Source organism: Scomber scombrus, chromosome 18, assembly GCF_963691925.1.
Source record: "Scomber scombrus chromosome 18, fScoSco1.1, whole genome shotgun sequence".
Lineage (NCBI taxonomy): Eukaryota > Metazoa > Chordata > Actinopteri > Scombriformes > Scombridae > Scomber > Scomber scombrus.
Window position 1 is genome coordinate 17,920,457 of NC_084987.1, and position 20,381 is coordinate 17,940,837.

Consider the following 20,381-nt stretch of genomic DNA (forward strand, 5'->3'; position numbering starts at 1 on the left):
ATCTATACTGTATATTTATTTCAGTACATACACAGAAAAATAATAATTTTGCAGCTTTTTTTTGGTGTGTTTTCAGATGGCCTTTTCTTTTGTATTCATGCCACTTGAAGCTTTAAACATGTCAAGTGACTGTTGGCACACTCTCAGTTGGAGCACTCAGAGTTTTCTCTCCATCCTCTGTGTCTGAGCGCTCTCTCTGCCTCAGATGCTCTTTGCACTCGTTGCACTTTGCATCTAGACTTTTCCTGGATGGACAAAAACAGAAACTCATCAGTTGTGTGTCATTAATTTAATAGGGAACCATTCACTGCATACAATCCTGCCACACTCAATAGAAACTTTTTCCTCACTTTGCGACTGAGCCAAGTAAGAGAATTTAAATAGTTTGATGCATTTTTAACACGTTCTTTGGATGAGAAACGTGAAAAAAAAGTGTACAGTCATGCTAGCAGCTCTGTGCAAGGCTAAATGCTAATGACTGATAACATACTGATGCTAGGCAGATAATATTTACTATGTTCACATCTTAGTTTAGCATGCTAACATTTATTTAATTAGCAGAACACAAAGTACAGCTGAGGCTGATGGGAATGTCATTAGTTTTGCAGGTATTTGGTCATACACCAAAGTATTGGACAGATTGAAGTTATCTGATGGTGGTGCTAGATGAAAAGATAAGGGACAAATTTCATTGTCCAGACATTTCACTCAAAATCATAAATGTGAACCTAATGGGGGCACAAGGGTTTGTTTTATGAAGACCGGTTATATATGTACAAAATGTTATGGAAATCTGTCCAATAGTTGTTTGGACCAAAGATGCGGACACACCTAACAGACAGACCCAGTTTACACATTTCTAGAACTTTTATAACTTTTTATAATTACATTTTCTTGCAGAAATAATACAACACAATCCAGCAACATTTTGATTGCCATATAACCTTTTTAACACAATGCACAATATTAGTTTGATTGCAGTAAGTCAAACAGCAAGAACACACTGAATTTACCCACCAGCAATTTACTATTTCTACTGTACGAGGATCAACACGCTACTTCAAGCAGTAACCCAACATTACTTTTGCAAGATTCCAATAATAAACAATAAACATCAACTATGTAATACTATGCATGATGCTGATAATAAATATTAGATTTCCACTGACATTTTTGGACAGATTTAGAGTCAGTAGGACTGACCACAGATGCACTCAGCATCCAAATTCATTAGTCCAGAAAGATAAGCAAGACAGACAAACGGGAACAGACACACACTGTATAAAACCCAACATGAAAATTGAAAGACATGCACAATGCAGAGTGCTTCAACCTTTAGGTTGAGGCTGGGGAATACCTTGTTGTGTTACAGGGATATGGAGTAGGGGGAAACGGGTTTAGACTGGATTGTCAGAAAGGCAACGGTGGGTGAAAAAGAACATCAAAGGACAGGAAAATTAGATAAAGGTCATCAGAGTCAGCACAGATTAGAAAAAGGAGGGTGGAGTTCAATAAAAGCTGTGTAAGGAATAAGTAAAGGTAGATAGGTTAACAGTTAAAAATACATTAAAAGGCATTAAATTATTCTGCAGGTTCCATTAATTGAGCACATGTTTACTTAAAAATAAATGGAAAAAGAGACCAGAAATGCACAAATCAAGGTTGAAATGTCAAAGGAGGATGAATAGATGGATGTTTACATATTTTTCGTTTATATCACAAGTAATCACAAGTCAATTTATGCACAGCACTTCAGCTGTACCCAACTATTATAGCTACAAATGGTTGCTGCATAATGTTATTCTAATTTTCTAGTACTGTAAGGAATTAAAATAAATGTGGTTTAGAAAATGTTATTTCATGTGATTATTGTTGATGGGAGACTTTAATAGTACTTTTTAAGTACAATAAAAACAACATTTTAATGCACACTGTCATCAAATCCTAAACAAACACTTTATGCAGTAGGAATAGAATAACCTTTTTTAATGAAATAAAATTTCCTATATGTGTAGTTAATATGCCTTATTCCATATGTCATAATCTGTGCTCCTTATAAAATGCACTATATTGTATGTACAGTTTAAATTTTAATCCCCAAAAATTGAAATACATTAATTAATAATACATGCTAAACCAGTTAGATGTTCAGCTTACCCTCCAGATAATTGCGAGCCACAAACTTGAGAAGCTCATCAAGCAGGATGACTGGGATGGAGAGCTTCAACACAATAAGCCACTGCTCAACAGTCAAGTGAGTGAGCTTGAAGATCATCTGTTGAGAAGAGAGAGCGACACTGTCTTAAAACTGCTGAACTGTATGTACAACCTCTAGTTAGAAACAGCTGTATATTAATTATACAGGTGCTACTATTGTGGATGGCAACATCAAAATAATCATAATAATCAGTATATGTCTGTGTGTCTCTCATGTAAGAATGTGTTTAAACTGTGAACAATTCCCTTCTGTGAGTTTGTATCTGTTTTCTTCTGTTTGGTCACTTTAAACATTATTCTTTGAAAATATTCTCTGTACATGTTCAATGTTGTCAAGGCATGAAAAAATATCTGAAAGAATGAAGAAAAGCTATTTCGTCAGACCATTTGATAAGTTCATAAAGGCCTCACAGAGCTGAGCTTCTGGTTTGATTGTGTGCCACCTCTGTTAGTTATTTGGGCAATGATGTGAGCGAGAACATGGAGGCTGGAGAGGCGGTGTGTGAGTGTGCCAGTGCAGGGAGGAGTGGATGGATGTTTGATGTAGAGAAGAGGGCTGTAGTGCAGGAGGCCAGACTCACGGGCAGGGGGTCGACGTAGATGATCATGAAGTGAAGGGACATGGAGAGGCTCATGGCAGCCACCAGCCAGACGTTGCTCCAGGGGGGCATGCGCACCAGGGACTGGTTCTCAGACAAGCTGGGGGACGGAGGGGTGGGGGGTTGGATGGGGAGGCGTAGTGTTATGTTAATGCAGACTGAAAATGTGTGAGTGCACACGAACGAGTGTCTGTGTGTTGAGGTGAATGCATGAAAATAAATGTGTACAAAAGTGTGTGAAGAATAAGCATGAAAACTAGATTCCAAAAACAGTTCAGCACTGAGGGAACATACACGTTAATATATCATGAAAGTGCTGCTGCTTCATGTAAACATAATGTGAACTTATCTGCATACCAATGTGCTTCTAGCATGTTATGAAGTGTGTATAATCATGCTAATCACAATGCCAAATTTCTGATGTTTTGTATGCATATTGTTGAGGTAGAATCAGACGACTAAAAGTAGCGATTCCAAGCAAAAGTGCAGCATTAAAAATGTTACTTAAATAAACACCCCATTAAGCACAGATTTTTCCAGTGAGCACTAAGAAAATTCCCCCTTCAGCAGATGAATGTGAAATTAGCCTTCTAGTGTCAAACTCTGCACATACTGTACATCATTGTGCACAGTGAAGCTCAAACATCCAACTGAAAGAACAAGAATAAAAAGTGCTCAGCTGGAAGCACCCGCAATGCCCTGTGAGTTCAATCAGTAGTCAAACCTGTTCAGAGCATTGCACATCTCGATGGTGACCAGCACTGACAGAGCCATGGTCATTGGAGGAGAGGACTCGAACACCTGACAGTGGACCCCTTCAAAGTCCTCATTGTCCTCGCTGCACTGCATGAAGTGGGACTGACAGGGTAGATACAAAGATCATTAATAACTCAAGTCTGGTAGTCTCTTTGAAGCTGAAATGTTTCTGGTTACAGTGGTCGGAAGGAGGTGGATATAGATAAAGTTCAGTAATAACAGAGCATTAAATACTAACCAGCTGGTGGAAAGTGACTCCTGGGCCTTCCTCACAGTACAGGAACCACCAGGCAGCTGCAGCAACAGTTGCAGCACCAACGTAACCTGGAAGAGATATTGTCACGCTAAATTAGGAAGTCTGAAAGCTTTGATCCAAAAAAACAGCAGTGCTGATATTTGTTCATATGGCAAAATTCAAATCCACTTAAATGAACATGTGGATGGTAAACCTGCAATGGCTGCCAAAGAAGTTTTGAAAATACTGTTGTCAGTGTTGATTTGGTGCATGAGGCTGTTGTGTTGCCAAGGTAACAAAATAATTTCGATGAAAATTACAGATTCTGTTGAGATGAACACTTGAGCTCAGAGTCTTATGTAGCTTGTCTTTTAAACGAAGACATTATCACATTTTAGAAATGCCAAACGAAAATGTCAAAGTACATGAGGGATTTATCTGCATTGCCAAAGTATCAAAGTAAACACGTTTCTGCACTGACATAATTTACGGGTATAAAAACTAATGACAAGAGCATAATATGTTGTACCTCCAATGGTCAGGTATCTAAAGAAGAGCCAGCCAGAGATAAGGGGCTCTTTGGGGGATCGTGGGGCTTTGCCCATGATGTCCAGGTCAGGAGGGTTGAAGCCCAGTGCGGTGGCAGGAAGCCCGTCAGTCACAAGGTTGACCCACAGCAGCTGGACGGGGATGAGAGCCTCAGGCAGACCCAGAGCAGCAGTCAGGAAGATACTAGAGAGGTATGAGAAACATAATTATTGTCTTGGCACAATCCCTTTCATCCTTGATTTGGGCTTGTATTTCTGTTCATATAAGATCACATGAGAGTATTAGTGATGACAGTGTTTACATCACATTTCCCATGAATAGAAAGGATGGATATAAGCAAAGATCTGAGTAAAAGATGAAAACATTTACATAATTTGGTGTATCAGAAATATGTTTTCCTTCTGCTTTCTAATCCTGTTAATCATCTTGTTACCCTGTAGATTTGCCCTTTCCTCCCTGACCAGGTGCTCACTGGTCATTTTTGACCAACAAGGTGATTTTTGAAAGTGTTGTTAAGCAAATATTAATTCAAATGAAGGATCCACTGGTGACCACTGTTACCATCATTTCTCAGGCTAATCCTCTTGCCACATTTTCTGTAAATCTCACATAAGAAGTACTTGTTTTTACACCTAATCCCCATCATCACAATTAACAATTACTCACCAGACGACCTCGCCTACGTTGGAGGAGATGAGGTAGCGGATGAACTGCTTCATGTTGTTGTAAATGGCTCTGCCCTCCTCAACAGCAGATACAATGGAAGAGAAGTTGTCGTCAGCCAGGACCATCTCAGAGGCAGACTTGGCAACGGCAGTGCCAGAGCCCATGGCGATACCAATCTCCGCCTTCTTCAAGGCAGGGGCATCGTTTACTCCATCACCGGTCTTGTTGAAGGGTAAAATAGAGAGGAATAATGTATTGATGAGTGTCATAAAAGTTCTTCAAATGCTATCCATCTTTCAAGTCAAACGATATCATTCCATTTTTAGCGCAATAGACTCAACAAATTGATAGGCTAATCTTTCTTCTTCTTACCATGGCAGTAATCTCATCAAAGCCTTGCAGAAACTCAACGATCTTCGACTTGTGGGATGGTTCCACTCTGGCAAAGCAGCAAGCCTTTCGGACAGCATTTTTCTGCTCATATGGAAGGAGGTCATCAAACTCACGACCGGTGAAAGCTTTGTTAGTGACATCCTCATCTTCACTGAAGATGCCGATACGACGGCAGATGGCCACTGCTGTGCCCTTGTTGTCACCTGGGGGGAGACAGAAAAGAAGTGTGAGTTTAAGTCTTTGAATGAGTTCTTGTACAATAAGAGTGCAATAGAGAAATACTGACCAGTGATCATGATGACACGGATACCAGCTGCCCTGCACAGCTCGATGGAGCTCATAACTTCCTTACGAGGAGGGTCAAGCATGCCAACGCAGCCCACAAAGGTCAAATCAGTCTGGAGACAAAAACAAAGACAAGTTTAGTGTCTTTTGGAGCTACTTGCATGCAAGAATTTAAACAACATTTGTGTAGTGTCATCAAAGTAGCGCCTAATTTCTTACTCAATCACCCACCTCATAGTCTACAAACTTGGTGGCGTCCTCCAGGTTCATCTCCTCCTTCCTCAGAGGTGAATCACGGGTGGCCAGTGCCAAACAGCGGAGGGTGTCGCGTCCGGTGCCCCACTCCTTGATGACTGACAAGATGTGGTCTTTGATTGGGCCAGTCAGGGGTACACGGGTGGTGCCCACACGAACGTATGCACAACGTTCAATCACTCCTTCTGGAGCACCCTGGTAACACATTTAAAAAATATTTTCATTTGCTTACGTACATAAAAAATAAAATATTCCATATCATCTAAAGAGGGGGTGAAAACTGCAATCTGACTACTCCAATCAGACCATTCCTCACATATAGAAGCTTGATCTGTTGTGATTGATTTCTTTTATATCTTATAATGTTTAATATTTTTCTGGTCATAGATCTTTTTGTATATGTCATGTTTCACAAACTCACTTTGATAAACATCTTGTTTCCAACTGGGGCTTTAGCGGACTTGGCAGGAGAGCAGTAGACTGACATGGACTTCCTGTCTCTGGAGAACTCCAGTGTGAAGTCCTTCTTCATCAGCTGCTTAACCACCTGTCAGAAAATGCAGGAAAATACGGTTAACTAAACAATAAAGATCACAAAATCAACCTGGTGCTTCACATCACCAGTTGGCCTCTAAACATGAATTTTAAAATGTAAAAGCTTAGATTACACTTTAATTTAATTTAATTTCTGTTTTCTCTGTTTCAGTGAGATGCCTCAGTACAGCCAGTATGGGATCTTTTGTGAACTTACAGAACAGCAAGCGTCTGCCCTCTCCACCTTGGAAAGGCCACGCACTTCAGTATTGAACACGTTCATCTTCTCGACCAAACAGCTCAGAGCTGTTTCAGTGGCCTCACCCACTTTCTCATAAATACCCTTTGACTGCATCATGGAGAGAGAAAGAAAGAAAGGACAAAAGAAAGTAAGTAGTGGGTTAACATAGCAGTGTGTCATATGTAGACATAAATACTATTAACACAAAATATCTTTAATTATCTGCAGACCTCATTGTAGTCCAGTGAGGAGTCATTGCACAGAGCACAGATGGTAGCGAGCTCAACCAGTCCGTCATACTGTCCGCACTTCACAAACTGGCCGTTCCTCGTTCTGGTAAAAAAACATTTTGTCAATATTGTTGTTCAGGAATAGGTTACTTTGTTTATGTGTGAACTCTTTTGACACTTACACTTCTCCTTCAGGGGTGTACTTTGAGCCAGAGATGTCAAACTGACCAAGGGAAATGCTGTCACCATCCACTTTTTCAATGATAAACATCTGTGTGGAAACATGACCAAAAAACACATTGGATCTGCTCTCCTTTTCATTCACCATCAGACTCTCTTTACTGAAAAATGTATGTCCTGTGTTTATGAACTGACCTTAGTTACACACATCTGGTTGGTGGTGAGGGTACCAGTCTTGTCAGAGCAGATAACTGAGGTGCAGCCCAGGGTCTCCACAGAGGGCAGGCTTCTGACGATGGCGTTCTTCTTGGCCATACGACGTGTTCCCAAAGCCAGGCAGGTGGTGATGACAGCGGGAAGGCCTATGATGCACGGAGGAAATACATAATCATGCTGATTACAGAAAGGGCAGATTAGAATATGGATGAAACATTAGGAGGAACTTCTCAAGCCAAGGGACCAGGTGACAAGAAGGACATGTCTGTTCCACACCTGGATTTTAGGGCCTTTAACAGTCAGTTGGAGCTACGATATCTTAAAGCTATCGTCCAAAACAACCCTTCACCAAATAGTATCAAAACTTCTGCAGCCAAATGATACCTGCCTTCTATCCTTTTTGTACTCAGATCTAAAAAAACCCCCATTTATATGGTTTTGCTGCTTACAGCCAATCACTGCAAGTGATTTACAGCAATGTGTGATTACCCCACTCCCGCTACCAGCTACAACCCATATAGTCTGTGGTGGTGACGTCAAGTGCAGTGTATTTCTCAGAGTTGGCAGTTCAGCGCACTGAGAAGCCACAAAAATATAAATTTTAATACTTTTATCACTTTAACAATGTATTTGTGTAGAAATCATTTGGCTGAGGACCATAAGTGGTAAAAATATTGGTATTGGTATCACTTTAAGGGTATTGGTATTGGTACTGGTATTGTCATTTTTTAAACGATACCCTAGCCCTAGTTGGAGCACACCCAAACTACTGTGTTGTCCAAGGTATTCCTGTGGGAGAGGCTGCTACAAGCCAGTCAGTCCTCCTGAGATCTCTGTCCAGATTCTTGGCAAAAATCTAGTGTAATCGATGAGGCCAGTGGACTGTGATAAGGGTGTGTAGGAGCTGTGGAGAGAGTCCAGTTTAGTGACATTTTGGTGGCATCTGTGTTTGCAGATTGTTTTGTCCTTGTGGCATCATCAAACTGTGGCCTCTGATGTGAGTTGGCACAGTTTGCAGGTGACTGTGATGTAATGGCAACAAGTTTGAGCGTCTCAAGTTCTGTCCCAGAAATTGTAATCAGTCCCATTCATGCAGCAGAGGATTTGGTTTTCCAAGTGGAAGTGTTTGACGATTTTAGGGTCCTATTCAGAGTAGTTAGAGTGGACAATGTACTGGACTAAAGTATGAGCTGAGTGACTATGGGGGCTCTTGATTTACTGGCTAAATGTCTTTCCAACTCTAAATCCATTCTCAGAGTTGGGTAGTGACCAAGAAAATCCGATAAAAAAAAAATAGTTGAGTGTCCTGTATGTGAACAGCTGCTTCTATAGGTTGGGAGCAGCGTGATATGGTGCTTCAGGCACCTGCTGAGGACGCTTATTTAGGTGTCAGAAAAAACAGACTGGGCAGAGATCCCAGGCTAGACCCAGACACACTGAGGGACATGATATGCCAGCTGGCCTGAGAACACTCTGGAGGAGCTGGCAGAATACATAGAAGATTATAAAGATGTCTAGGCTGTTCAGCTTTCTCTCACCTGCTAATAAAAGCATCAAATCTCTCTCGAGGATAAGTGGTGTGTTAACTTATTTGTCCTTTTCTATTGTACATTTGTAAATTTGGGCCTTGAAAATATAAGCACAATCTGACAAAACTAGACTGATCATACCTTGAAAGAAATCCACATTAATATTTAAAAAAAAGTATAATACTGTGTAAGATTGTAAAGACCAATCATGAGACAATGGTCGTCATTTCACTTTTAATGGACTGGTAGCTGCAGTGTCACATGACAAGCTACACAAGATAAATCTTAGATATGATAATCTTCTTGGGCAACTAAATTGAAGTTAATCCCAGGGGCTTACCTTCAGGGATGGCAGCCACAGCGAGAGCCACAGCAATCTTGAAATAGTAGATAGCACCACGGAACCAGGAGCCTCCATGGACGGGGTCATTGAAATGGCCAATGTTGATCATCCACACAGCCACACAAATGAGGGAGATGACCTGGAGGCCGGACAGTCAGAGGCATGTGTGAGATGTAATTTAGAACAGCTATAGGTCTTGAAATTTGTACAACGTCACTAAATGAATAAAAACCGGCACTGTTTCTGAAAGCCTTTTTGTTTATCTGCCTCTCCCACCTTGGAGAGCTGCTCTCCAAACTCGTCCAGTTTCTGCTGCAGGGGGGTCTTTTCCTGCTCTGTGGCAGCCATCTGGTCACGAATCTTTCCAATCTCAGTGGAGACGCCAGTGGCAACAGCAACACCAGTGGCTCTTCCAGCAGCGATGTTGGTGCCCTGAGCAGAATTTTAAGAGAGAGGAAGAAGGTACAGGTTTGTTTTAATATGAGGTGATTTTTAATTGGTAACTGTTCTGCACAATGTTATAAATGACATAGATGAAATGACAGTAACACATCACTGTAAAAAAAAAAACAACTTTCGTAGTTTGAGTGAAGTAAGTTAATTAGTTACAGGTGTGCATTAAACGGCAGATTTTCATTGTCTTTGGCCAGAACAGATCTAGCAACATGATGAGGATGAAACATACCATCTGAACCAATGGTAAATAGTAAAAATGTATTACCAGTATATTAAAATTAAAAATGTAGATACATCTTCTTTAAGGGGGTCATATTTAAAAAATGTTTGCATGTTGCAATAGGGAAAGCACAGGTGTATTTAATAACATGATTCCATTTCGATGTGTCAGGGTAGCCCTGGTATTGTGTATGCTCGCTTATTGTCATGGCTCACTGGCTCACCTAAATTCAACTGAGCCATACATCTGTGCATTTGCTGCTATGGTGAGTGAAAATGCCTGCAATGAAAAAGGTTTATTTGATGGAGGAAAGGGAAAGGGGCTTGACTAAAAAAAAATTGTTTGAATGTACAGCAAGGGGAGTTTATCAGTTTGATGAAGACAACCAGGTGGAAAAAGAAAGAGTCGAGCCATGGTAAAAGAAAGCAGGGTTCAGGAAACAGAGGATCATACAGAGTTGCCAACACTTAACATGCTCTCAGTGAAAAAGCAGCAGGGAGTGAAGGAGAGACTCACAGAGAACAGCATGTTCTTCTTGTCCTGGTTGACGGCACGGGGGTCTGGGACGGCTTCAGTGTGTTTGATCACACTGACGGACTCACCTAGGAGACACAACTCATGTGTCAGGTGGGGTGATCAGAGAAGAAAGCAAGCATCAAGAAGATGTCATCTTTTTTTGTAATGTAAGACCTACCAGTAAGAATGGATTGGTCCACACGCAGGGTTGTTGACTTGATGGAGATGATCCTAATGTCAGCTGGCACTTTGTCACCAACTAGAGTCCACACAAACACACACAGGGAGAGAAATACACAAAAAGAGATACTTTATTAACTTTCAAAGCCTTTCTTTATATATTCTTTAAGGTTTTACATGACAAACAGCTTCATGTCAATCTGACCGCAGCATTAAAACAGGATGGAGGGAGCAGGGGGCACAGGGTTGATTGACTGGTTTTAGCACTCTGGATGGGTAGTGTTGTTATTGAAAACTGATACCACAGTCAGAGGGAGAGAGAGAGAGAGAGACCTTGGGGAGATCATGAAATGAAAAGAACAGGTGTACAGCAAACAGAGTAAGAGGGAGCGAGCGAGTCGATATTAAGTGTATTTATACTCAAGCTTTGTTTTTTTTTTCTTCCCACAGCAAGTTCCTTCGGTTCCCCTCCACCCCCTTTTTCTGTGACTGCCTTAAAAGGGCTCATGTTCAATCTCAAGGACATCAGTATCCCTGTACTCATATACACGCACGCACGCACACACACACACACAAACTCACGCACATACACTAAGACCTACATGCACGTGAGTCTGTTGAAGCATATGAACGGACAGCGATCCAGTAGCTATAAGACTTCTTTATGTTTAACAGAGGTCAAAAAACATGTCAGGCTGCCGGTCACTCACATGTGCACAAGCCAAACTGCAACCACTTTTTAATTTACTAGAGGATGTTTTTTGTTTTCTTTGGTTGAAACTATCCCTCAGACTTTATCACCAAATCTTTAACTGCGTTGAATCTTTTAATACTTGCTGCTCAGAAAGGTTGAGAAATCTTTGATGAGTCACAGCTTACATTCTTAAGGTATGTCCTGAATATTTTTATATTCTTAGTGCACACAGTACTATTCAGCTAGTATCCACATGTACAATGCCTACCACTTATGATTTACATACTGTTTACATACAAGAAGAAGAAATCTCTCCCTCACAAGAATTTTGTTGCTTTTTAACTGTTTTTCTATGCAAGTATGACAGTTATTATATTTATGTGCACATATATATTTGAATTTAAATGTCCCTATGCTAGCTGCTTCTTTTGCTTACTTGTCTCCTTTCCTGAATGGAAACAACTGTTCAGCAGACTGGTGGCTCCATTTCTAATGGTTCTGCTCAGCTGTGTTGCATGCATAATCAGAGCTAAATTAAAGGGACTAGTATTTATAGGCTCATATTGTGGAGTATGAGGAACTGGGCAAATACTTCTTCCTGTCCTACATTACTCATGTGCCGACACAACATGAGTCCACCATCAGTCCTGACCTTTCACACCATATAGATACATTTAGCAAAGTTGCTTTGAGTCATACATCAATATGACTAAATACGTTATTATGCTGAAGTTATGGGATTTTTATGGGATGTTTTTCTTCCGTATTTCAACCTATAATAATGTTCTTAATTGTGGGCTGAGACTATTATGTTCTTCAGTAGTCTTCAAGTCTATTTATTGTCTTGATTGGGTCAACCAACTAGATGCCAATATATACTCTGAATATAACTGTTGCTGTCAAATCACTAACTGTTTTTAAGTGTTTTCAGTGGTTGAATAGACTTTGAATAAATGTATCAGGTAAGGCAGTTATGAGAAACTCTACATAATAGGGAATCGTACCGGAAACCTCCACCACATCACCAGGAACGATCTCCCGGGCCTTGATTCTCTGCACACTCTTCCTGTCCGACCGGTAAACCTTGCCCATCTCAGGCTCATACTCCTTCAGAGCCTCAATGGCATCCTCTGCGTTGCGCTCCTATTGCAAAAAACACACACAAAACAAAACACGTGGTCATGCCAACTCTAGATAAACTGGGCCAGTATTCTCTTATTCAGTATAAATAACGCTATTTCACACATCACCACTGTGACACATTCAACCATGTCAAACCAATTTTATTTGTGTAGCCCTAAATCACAAGTTTATGCTGGTTACGCTTTTCTATTTACAAATGGTCATAACATATAATCAGTAATGACATTCATTCAAAGTTCAGCTGGGATTGTTCACCATTTAAAAAACAATATGAGAAAAGAGAACTTGATAAAGCTAACTTGTATTTTTTCCGAATTATACAGTGGTGCCATTTCTTTTGTTTTTGCTCCATTATTTTCAGCACCTGTATGTTGTATTAAACAAAAAATAATGTTTTCTCCTACAATATTTCTGCATTTTTCTCAAAACTATCAATAGTGTTAAATAAACTGGTCTCAGTTTGTCTGTTATATTGTTGCAATCATTAGCCTTTTATTTTACTATTATCTCTCTAATGTTCACCATTAAAGATATTCATGGAAAGCATGCACACTTGCTCAAAAACACAAATTAAATTAAAAAAATTCAATGTCATATGGATCTTTGCAGATCAAAATGTTCATTTATAGTTACCACAACCATTTATACTCTCCTTTTACACTTTATGAGTAAATGAAGACTCACAGCTACTCATCATTCATGTAATAGGATGTTATAAAGTTATATTTGTTAACAGTTAACACATCTTTAGTGGTCACAACGTGTGTGTTTGCAGCCTGGAGCTGAACAACAGGTTTATGAGGGAAGTAAAAAAGCCTGATTTGCAGTTCAGCCTGTGGTTTCTTGTAAGGCTACCCCCCGACCGCCTCAAAGTGTAAAGCCTAGCCAGCCGCTCTCGCTCTCTCCATTCTCCCTCATACCCCCCATGTGTGAATCCTTGTGCATAGTTTCCAAATGACTGCCACGGGATTGATATGAACCCTTCCACCATGCACACACACAGACACGGGCTTGTGGTAACGTGATCGTCCCACTGTATTTTTACTGTGGATTGCACAGTGTGGATTGTAACGAAGCAGAATGCATTCTGAGCTTTCAAGGCAGGATGGGTCCCAATCCGCCTATCCCCTCCCATCCCCTCCTCTCCTCTCCACTCATCTCTGCTCGGTCAGTTGGCTTAACCTTTCACCCTTTCACCTCCTGTTGACGTCATGCCACTCATTCTGGCTTCCCTTGAACTTTCAGCTCTCAGCCATTGCTCTGGAAGGAGTGTGTGCTCACCGTAAAGGACAAAGGACTGCGACCTGAACAGGCCTCTGCTGTGTGTGATTTATTATGTACTGTTACTAAGTATAAGAGTCTATTTAGGTGTGTGTAAAAGACTGCATTCAGGGACGGGTATGTGTCCTTGTGATGGCAATTGTTCCTGTGCATGTGTGTGTGTGTGTGTGTGTGTGTGTGTGTGTGTGTGTGTGTGTGTGTGTGTGTGTGTGTTCTCACTGACCTGCCACACTCCAACAATAGCATTTGCAATGAGGATGAGGAGGATGACGAGGGGCTCGACAAAGGCTGTGACAGTTTCCTCACCTTCCTCGAACCAAGCCAGCACCTGAGAGAGAGAGTTAGCGACAGTGTTAGTTTGGAGCTTAATGCATCAATTATTTTTTCCCAACTGATCAATGAATCATTTACAACAATCTAACAATGATATGAAACCGAAAAAACAGCAAATCATCACATCTGTGAAGCTGGAACCAGAAAATATTTGACCTTTTTGCTCAATAAGCTACTTATACAATATCAATTATTAAAAGTGTTGGTTGAATTTATGTTGATCGTCATATCAATTTAGCACTAAATTAGCTCGTTTTCACATACAGAGTACCAACATTTAACCCATAAGCTTTTATTTTCACTTTAATTACCAGTAAAGTTAGAAAAAAACCTTTTTACACACTCTGGGACAACATCAAGTGTATACCTGCAATATATATAATTGTAAGTTGAATAATGTTTTGGGCTGCTTTGACCTCTGGGAATGTGTGAGGTACATTTTTCACATGTTTGGTTGCTCAACAATTGATCAATTAGTCAAATAAAAAAGAATATACTGTGAAGGATATTAGTTAGCTATTATGCAGCCTTTGATATACATAACAGTATTTTTTTATCTTTAAAGTTCTGTGGGCTTCAAAAGTGTTTCATCTGTAATGATGGATATATTAGTGGATCATCCAGGGTTGAAGAGGCTAATTAGTTACTGGTTGGTGATCTGCTTGCTGTCTTTCAGTTTGCTGTGCACCTGTTGCTCAGGCTGACAGTGTTATCTTTTACTGCTGGCAAGCATTAAATGGTCATGGTATGACCGCTATGAACCATCACCGGCTTAAACTTTGTCATTGTTCTATGTGTCAAATCTCTCCCCCACATATCTACATGTGACTCTTTTCCAGAACCTATATAGTCTAACACGTGTGAAACCCTGTGAGGTTGGAGTACCATGTTACTACACACAGGTCTGTTTTGGAAAAGCTTCATGTTGACATTGACACAGATTAGTTACGGGCCAGCAAAGCGAACCAGAGAGAGGAGAAAAGAGTCGCTCCTCCCTAACAGCATGTAACTTTTTTACTTATGATTGTAATCTGTTGTGTTTTTAATTTGCTCTCCAGCTTGTATCTTTTCTAAGGCTTTCCCAAAAATAGGCTGTGTTGCTCGCTCGCTCCAGTCTGTCTTCACCCTGCCTCTCTTCAAAGACACAATCGATCTCCTAAATGAGAGTCAGAGCCTGTCAGCACGTTGCAGCGGCAGGACATTCCTGTGTGTATGAATAGGATGGCTGTGTACTTGTACTATTTAGTGTTCTCCCTTTCAGAAACCATATACGACTCTGAATCTATTGCTCTCGTTTGTCATTGTAACAAACAATGCCATTGTGCAACCCAATCCCTGACTCCCCCCACACACCCTACCCGTCCCTCTGTCTCTCATTCTCTCCCGCTGCCGCAAGCCATCCCTCGTTCCCTCCATCCCTGACCTTTGTTCAAGGATACAGTTTCTTGTCCTGGCTTGAGACTTTCTTAAAATAAATATCCTGCCATGCATATGTGCGTGCGTACACACACACACACACACACACACACACACACACACACACACACACACACACACACACACACACACACACACACACACACACACACACACACACACACACACACAGAGCCGTCAGGCCTTCTAAGGCCATAATGACAGCTGTACAGGGAGGCAAGAGGGCAGAGATGGAGGATTAAGACAATGTGTCCAGCCTACTCTCAACAAAACAGTTTTGGAGAGAGTGACAGGGAGGGGAGGAGGGCGAGAGAGGGATTCCTTGCGTAAATGAGAGTGAGGACATGGGTCCAAATGTAATTTAATAACTCAGTGATGTACATGCTGTGTTTGTCCGCCTGAGCGTGATTTCAAAGAAAACAGGCAAGGGGTTAGAAACGATACGGCTCAGATCTCAACGATGAGGACCGCAGCACATTCTTATTTCACGGCCAGTTTATTTATTGATCAGTAACGTACATTTCTGAAATTACCAAATTTGTACTATTTATATTTGTTGTTTCAGCTTTATTCCGAGGGATGCAGATTTTTGATGACATTGATTTATTACTTTTTTCTGAGTCAAACATAGACCTAAACATAACCATTTGATTTGTGAAACTTGTTGAGTGTGGGAGTAATTCTTTATGCCACCTTCTTATTGGTCAGCTTCATCATGCTACATGTCTGGTTTGTTGGGTTTAAATTTCTCAGATGAAATAATCAATTCTTTAACTTTGAGGGCTCTCAGGCTTGAATTTCTGTGTTAAAACTCTCTTTTATTTGTTGCAGATTAGAAAATTAGACAACAGTCTGGAGAGGAAAATAATGAGATATATATGAATATTAAATTGACACATATCAGTAAATGTATTCTCTAATTTTTCCATTGGCTTTTTCTTTTCTTTTTCCAGACACTTCATATTAACTGAAATATGTTTGTCAGTGACTTGGATTCTTGCATTTCTCAAGATAAAAATGCCAGATCATTGTCTTATTTTATACTTGTGTATTTGGTTTTAATCTTGACTTGAAAATGAAAGACCAGATATATATATAATCAGATATATAGTAAGTAAGTTGTAGTTTAAAAAGGACTACAATTGTAGCAAAGGTGAGCAAATATCAAATATATCAAATAACATCTTTAACCTAAGTGGAACAAACACTAAATCTGTCTTTTCATCATTACGCTCCTTAAAATCTCTAATGTCTCTGCAGGCTTCATTATTTTACAAACTCCAGTCTTTATGATACTATGTAAAAAAAAAAAAACAACAAATATATAGAGTGTTACAAATACAAATGCACTGCATCATGTGAAAAAGGGAAAGTAAAACTCACAAAAGAGATGCAGGCGGCCAGCAGTAAGATTCTGACCAACAGGTCCTCAAACTGCTCTGAAATCAGCTCCCAGATACTCTTCCCTGATGAAAAAAACAACAACAAAATCACACACAGCAATAAACAATGTGTGATCATATGAATTAAACATTGATTGTGATAAAGCTGATCATGAATATTTGCTTCCATAACATCACTTTATTTCATGTCTCTCCACATTAAATGCTATGGAGTTCAAACTCTCTGACTTTGTGTTCACATCACTTGTTGACATATTGACGGACAGCTGTAAAAGCGCTGGTACATCATACTGTATACAGGCAGATCAAATAGAAATACTAGCTTGGGTTTAGCTGAAGTCTTTAAAGCAACAAATGTGTCACATCATCTCCATTACATGCCACAGAATATGACGTGAACATCTCATCAGTTGTTTGTGTCTCTATGTATTGCCAAGCCATTGGTACTACAGAGTAAGAAGCCTGAAGTGACAGGTGTTAAACAAACGACTGCTGTGACTTGTCATCACAGGAAGTAAGGGGAACAGGTGTGTCTGTGTGGTGCAAAGTAAAAAGATGCCCTTTGATCAGCAGGATGTGTGATTTCAACATGTAGGATTGAAAAGCAGGTGTTTACAGTGGACTCACCCTCCTCCGCTGGCAGCTCTGTAGGCGAGGAGAGACAGAGATTATTAGCACAGCGTAACTACATGCCACATTTAATACATCATTTTCAGTAAAGCTAACACAGTTTCCTTTTAAAGATCAAAACACACAATAAACTGAAATTTGCATTACCGAACAACAATCTATTCCACTCCCTATAACACATACTATAACAACCTGTTATCAATACTCTCTATTCATGAATTTAAATCTTTTACTGAATTGGTGCAGGTATTTTTATTTTAGACTTGATCTGTCCTGCAACATCCATCCCATAATTAATATCAAGGGAATGACCTTTACAATGACCTGAATTACTCTGTTATTCTTGTTTGCTGTTTCTCTGTCACCATCCACTTGTCAGCTGTGACATACCAAATACAGTGTCACTATGTTCTGGTTGAGCATGAGTTACTGAATTGATACTACAGTTTAAAAGACATAAAAGCTTATAAAAGCTTTTAATGTTTACTATGTAAGCTGCTCTTGTCAAGCAGCTTTTGTTTCCCTAAACTGACCTCTCCACAGCAGACGTTTTGACGTGTCACAGAGGGAAAAGCACAGGTGTCATAAATAACATAAATGATGGCTCTGCTCCATCTAGGTGTCCCATCTCCAGGGTCGCAGCTCACTGGGACACTTGCATGAAACAGAGGAGTCGTTAATGATAGTAGTTACACCTGTGCTTTTCCTGCTCTGACAGGTTCAACTGTCTGCTGTGGAAAAAAGGCTGACAGTAAAGGATACAGTCTCTGTTACTGTGATAGGCACAAGTGTCAGGATGGAGTCATAATTACTCCATTTGAAAAAAAAAAATCTGAACTCAGAGTTAACTTTCTGACCTTTTCAGGAGCTTTCAACCACACTTTACAGCCTCAAAGTAAAAAACTCAAACTTTTGCGCTCAAAATGAAAATAAAGTGTCTTCACTGTAGCTATCCTCAGAAACCTGAAACTCTGGGGCACCTGCTGCAGAAACATCACTCTCACATTGTGTCATTGAGATACTTTCCCGTAATTAGACCATCACAAAGTCACACTCTGTGCCAGTTCATCTTTCAGCCATCAACTCCCACTACATCTCCTCCTTCACCTTCTCTTCCTTATTCCCTCAGAGTCTGTTTGTGTCATTTTATCTTGCTAAACCTCTCATGTGCACTGTGTCTCTGTCTCTGTGCCTTCCAACCTAAATCAATTTAACTCATCCATGTTTCTTCCTACTCCAGCACCTTCCAATTCTGCGATTCCTCAGTCATTTTCACCATTATTACTCTTTTCCTTCCACTCTTTAATGCTCCATCCAAAATGCTCCTTTGTGATCATCCATCCATCCACCCCCCTCCCCCTCCCCCCCTCTCTCTCTTTCTTTCTTTCTCTCTGTCTCCTCACCATTGAAGCCATACTTTTCCAGGTTCCTCTTGACATGGTCAGGTGAGAGGCCCGTCTCTTCAGTAACGCCAAAGTGGGACAGAACGTCCGGTGACTCTTTGGCATGTGCGTTCTCCATCCTTGCTGAAACGGAGAGGCTTCAGGAAAAAGGGGATAAAGCAAAAACACAGAAACACATCAGTCTGAGCTGGTCTCACACTTGAAAGTTAAAACAATTGGACAACTGAAAGCTGAATGATCACCCACCACTTTCTTGAAGTGTGGGATTGGGATTAAGAATTGGCAACCCCCTTGCGTTCACACTTGCTCTCTCTCTACCCCCTCTCTCTCTCTCTCTCTGGGCTGTTGCTCTCCTCTCGGAGCCCTGGACTGACAGAAAGTGCAACCCGGCAAACTGTCCTGAAAAGTTTTATACAGATGAAAAAGTGGCCTCATTGGTGCTTGCCCACCATGCACTCACTCCTCATTGGCTGAGAACGTCACAAATAGGTGGGCAGGGATGGCCCCTGTGGTAAAGAATAGGCGGGGGGGTGGGGGGGTGGGAGAGGGCAACAACTGCAGAGGGGGTCCACTGCCCGGCAAGCTGGAAATAAGATGGGCATAACAGAACATGCATGGTCAGGACAATGTGCAGGGGCAACATCACAGTGACACTTTGTGAATGAGAGGTCGGGGACGTTGATGGACACATGACAGTATTACTCTGTGCATGTTTGAGCATGTTTGGGGACATAAGACAAGAGCTTCTGATTTTGCAGTTGTAGTTTGCAAACTTATTCAGACTTGAAGTTTGAAATTGTTCTGTTTTCATGTCTTCTTACAGAAAAAACCCTCCTTTGATGTCTTAGGTGTACATTACAAAAGCAAAAGCAGTGATGTTAATATGAAGCAGTGTTGGGACTAAAGAAAATCATGCATACGATCCAACTCTACTCTTTCTCCTCTCCAGTGACCTGATGGCCCTGATGGTGATATAGATAGAGCAATGCCGTCATAATCACACATATGCAGACAGGCAGGAAGCAGGAGGAAAGAGAAGAGGAGAGAGGAGCTTGGGTGAAGGAGAGAACCATAGGGAGGGAGAGGGAGAGGGAGAGGGAAGCTTTTAGGATCTATGAACAGCATGTGAGTTCAGTTCACTTAAGCCCCATTTATTGCTGCGGAAAGCATGCTAGGTCCACAGTTTGGGAGAGGCAGGCTGTTGATAATGTATGAAAAAAGAACAACTATTAGTAGCTGCTAATTATCGGTTTAGACATTTTAAACAGCTGTTCTAGTGTAAACACGTACACTGTGACTGTGATGCTGATATTGTTGGGTGACATGACATGCAACACCATTTCATTTTATGGTGTTTTATAAGACTTTATAAGACGCATGATGTGACATCATACTACGGTAAGTCATGTCAAGCCCTTGCACCACTTTGTATCAGATATGTATGTATGATACAAAAT

General features: G+C 40.7%; 1 protein-coding gene across 1 annotated transcript; it reads right to left on the reverse strand.

The window, feature by feature from the left end:
* Position 1: 1 nt before the first annotated feature.
* atp2a1 (ATPase sarcoplasmic/endoplasmic reticulum Ca2+ transporting 1) lies at positions 2–19,042 on the reverse strand. The gene is made up of 24 exons (XM_062438454.1): positions 18,925–19,042; positions 17,519–17,536; positions 16,872–16,954; positions 13,942–14,046; positions 12,299–12,437; positions 10,599–10,679; positions 10,421–10,506; positions 9,505–9,660; positions 9,226–9,367; positions 7,336–7,502; positions 7,143–7,231; positions 6,961–7,063; positions 6,707–6,838; positions 6,377–6,502; positions 5,932–6,150; positions 5,702–5,813; positions 5,395–5,618; positions 5,023–5,243; positions 4,337–4,539; positions 3,811–3,896; positions 3,541–3,674; positions 2,799–2,916; positions 2,158–2,275; positions 2–208 (listed from the first exon to the last, which is right to left on the reverse strand). Exons 1-24 carry the CDS (start codon positions 19,040–19,042, stop codon positions 144–146), a joined length of 3,045 nt encoding a protein of 1,014 aa, XP_062294438.1. The 3' UTR covers positions 2–143.
* Positions 19,043–20,381: the final 1,339 nt, after the last annotated feature.

Coding starts and splice junctions, on each gene's coding strand:
- atp2a1 (XM_062438454.1), bottom strand. CDS start 19,042: ATGGAGAACGCACATGCCAAAGAGTCACCGGACGTTCTGTCCCACTTT. Junction 9,661..10,420: donor AGAAGAACATGCTGTTCTCT/GTGAGTCTCTCC, acceptor AATTCTGCTCAG/GGCACCAACATCGCTGCTGG. Junction 5,619..5,701: donor CCGTGTCATCATGATCACTG/GTCAGTATTTCT, acceptor GTCTCCCCCCAG/GTGACAACAAGGGCACAGCA.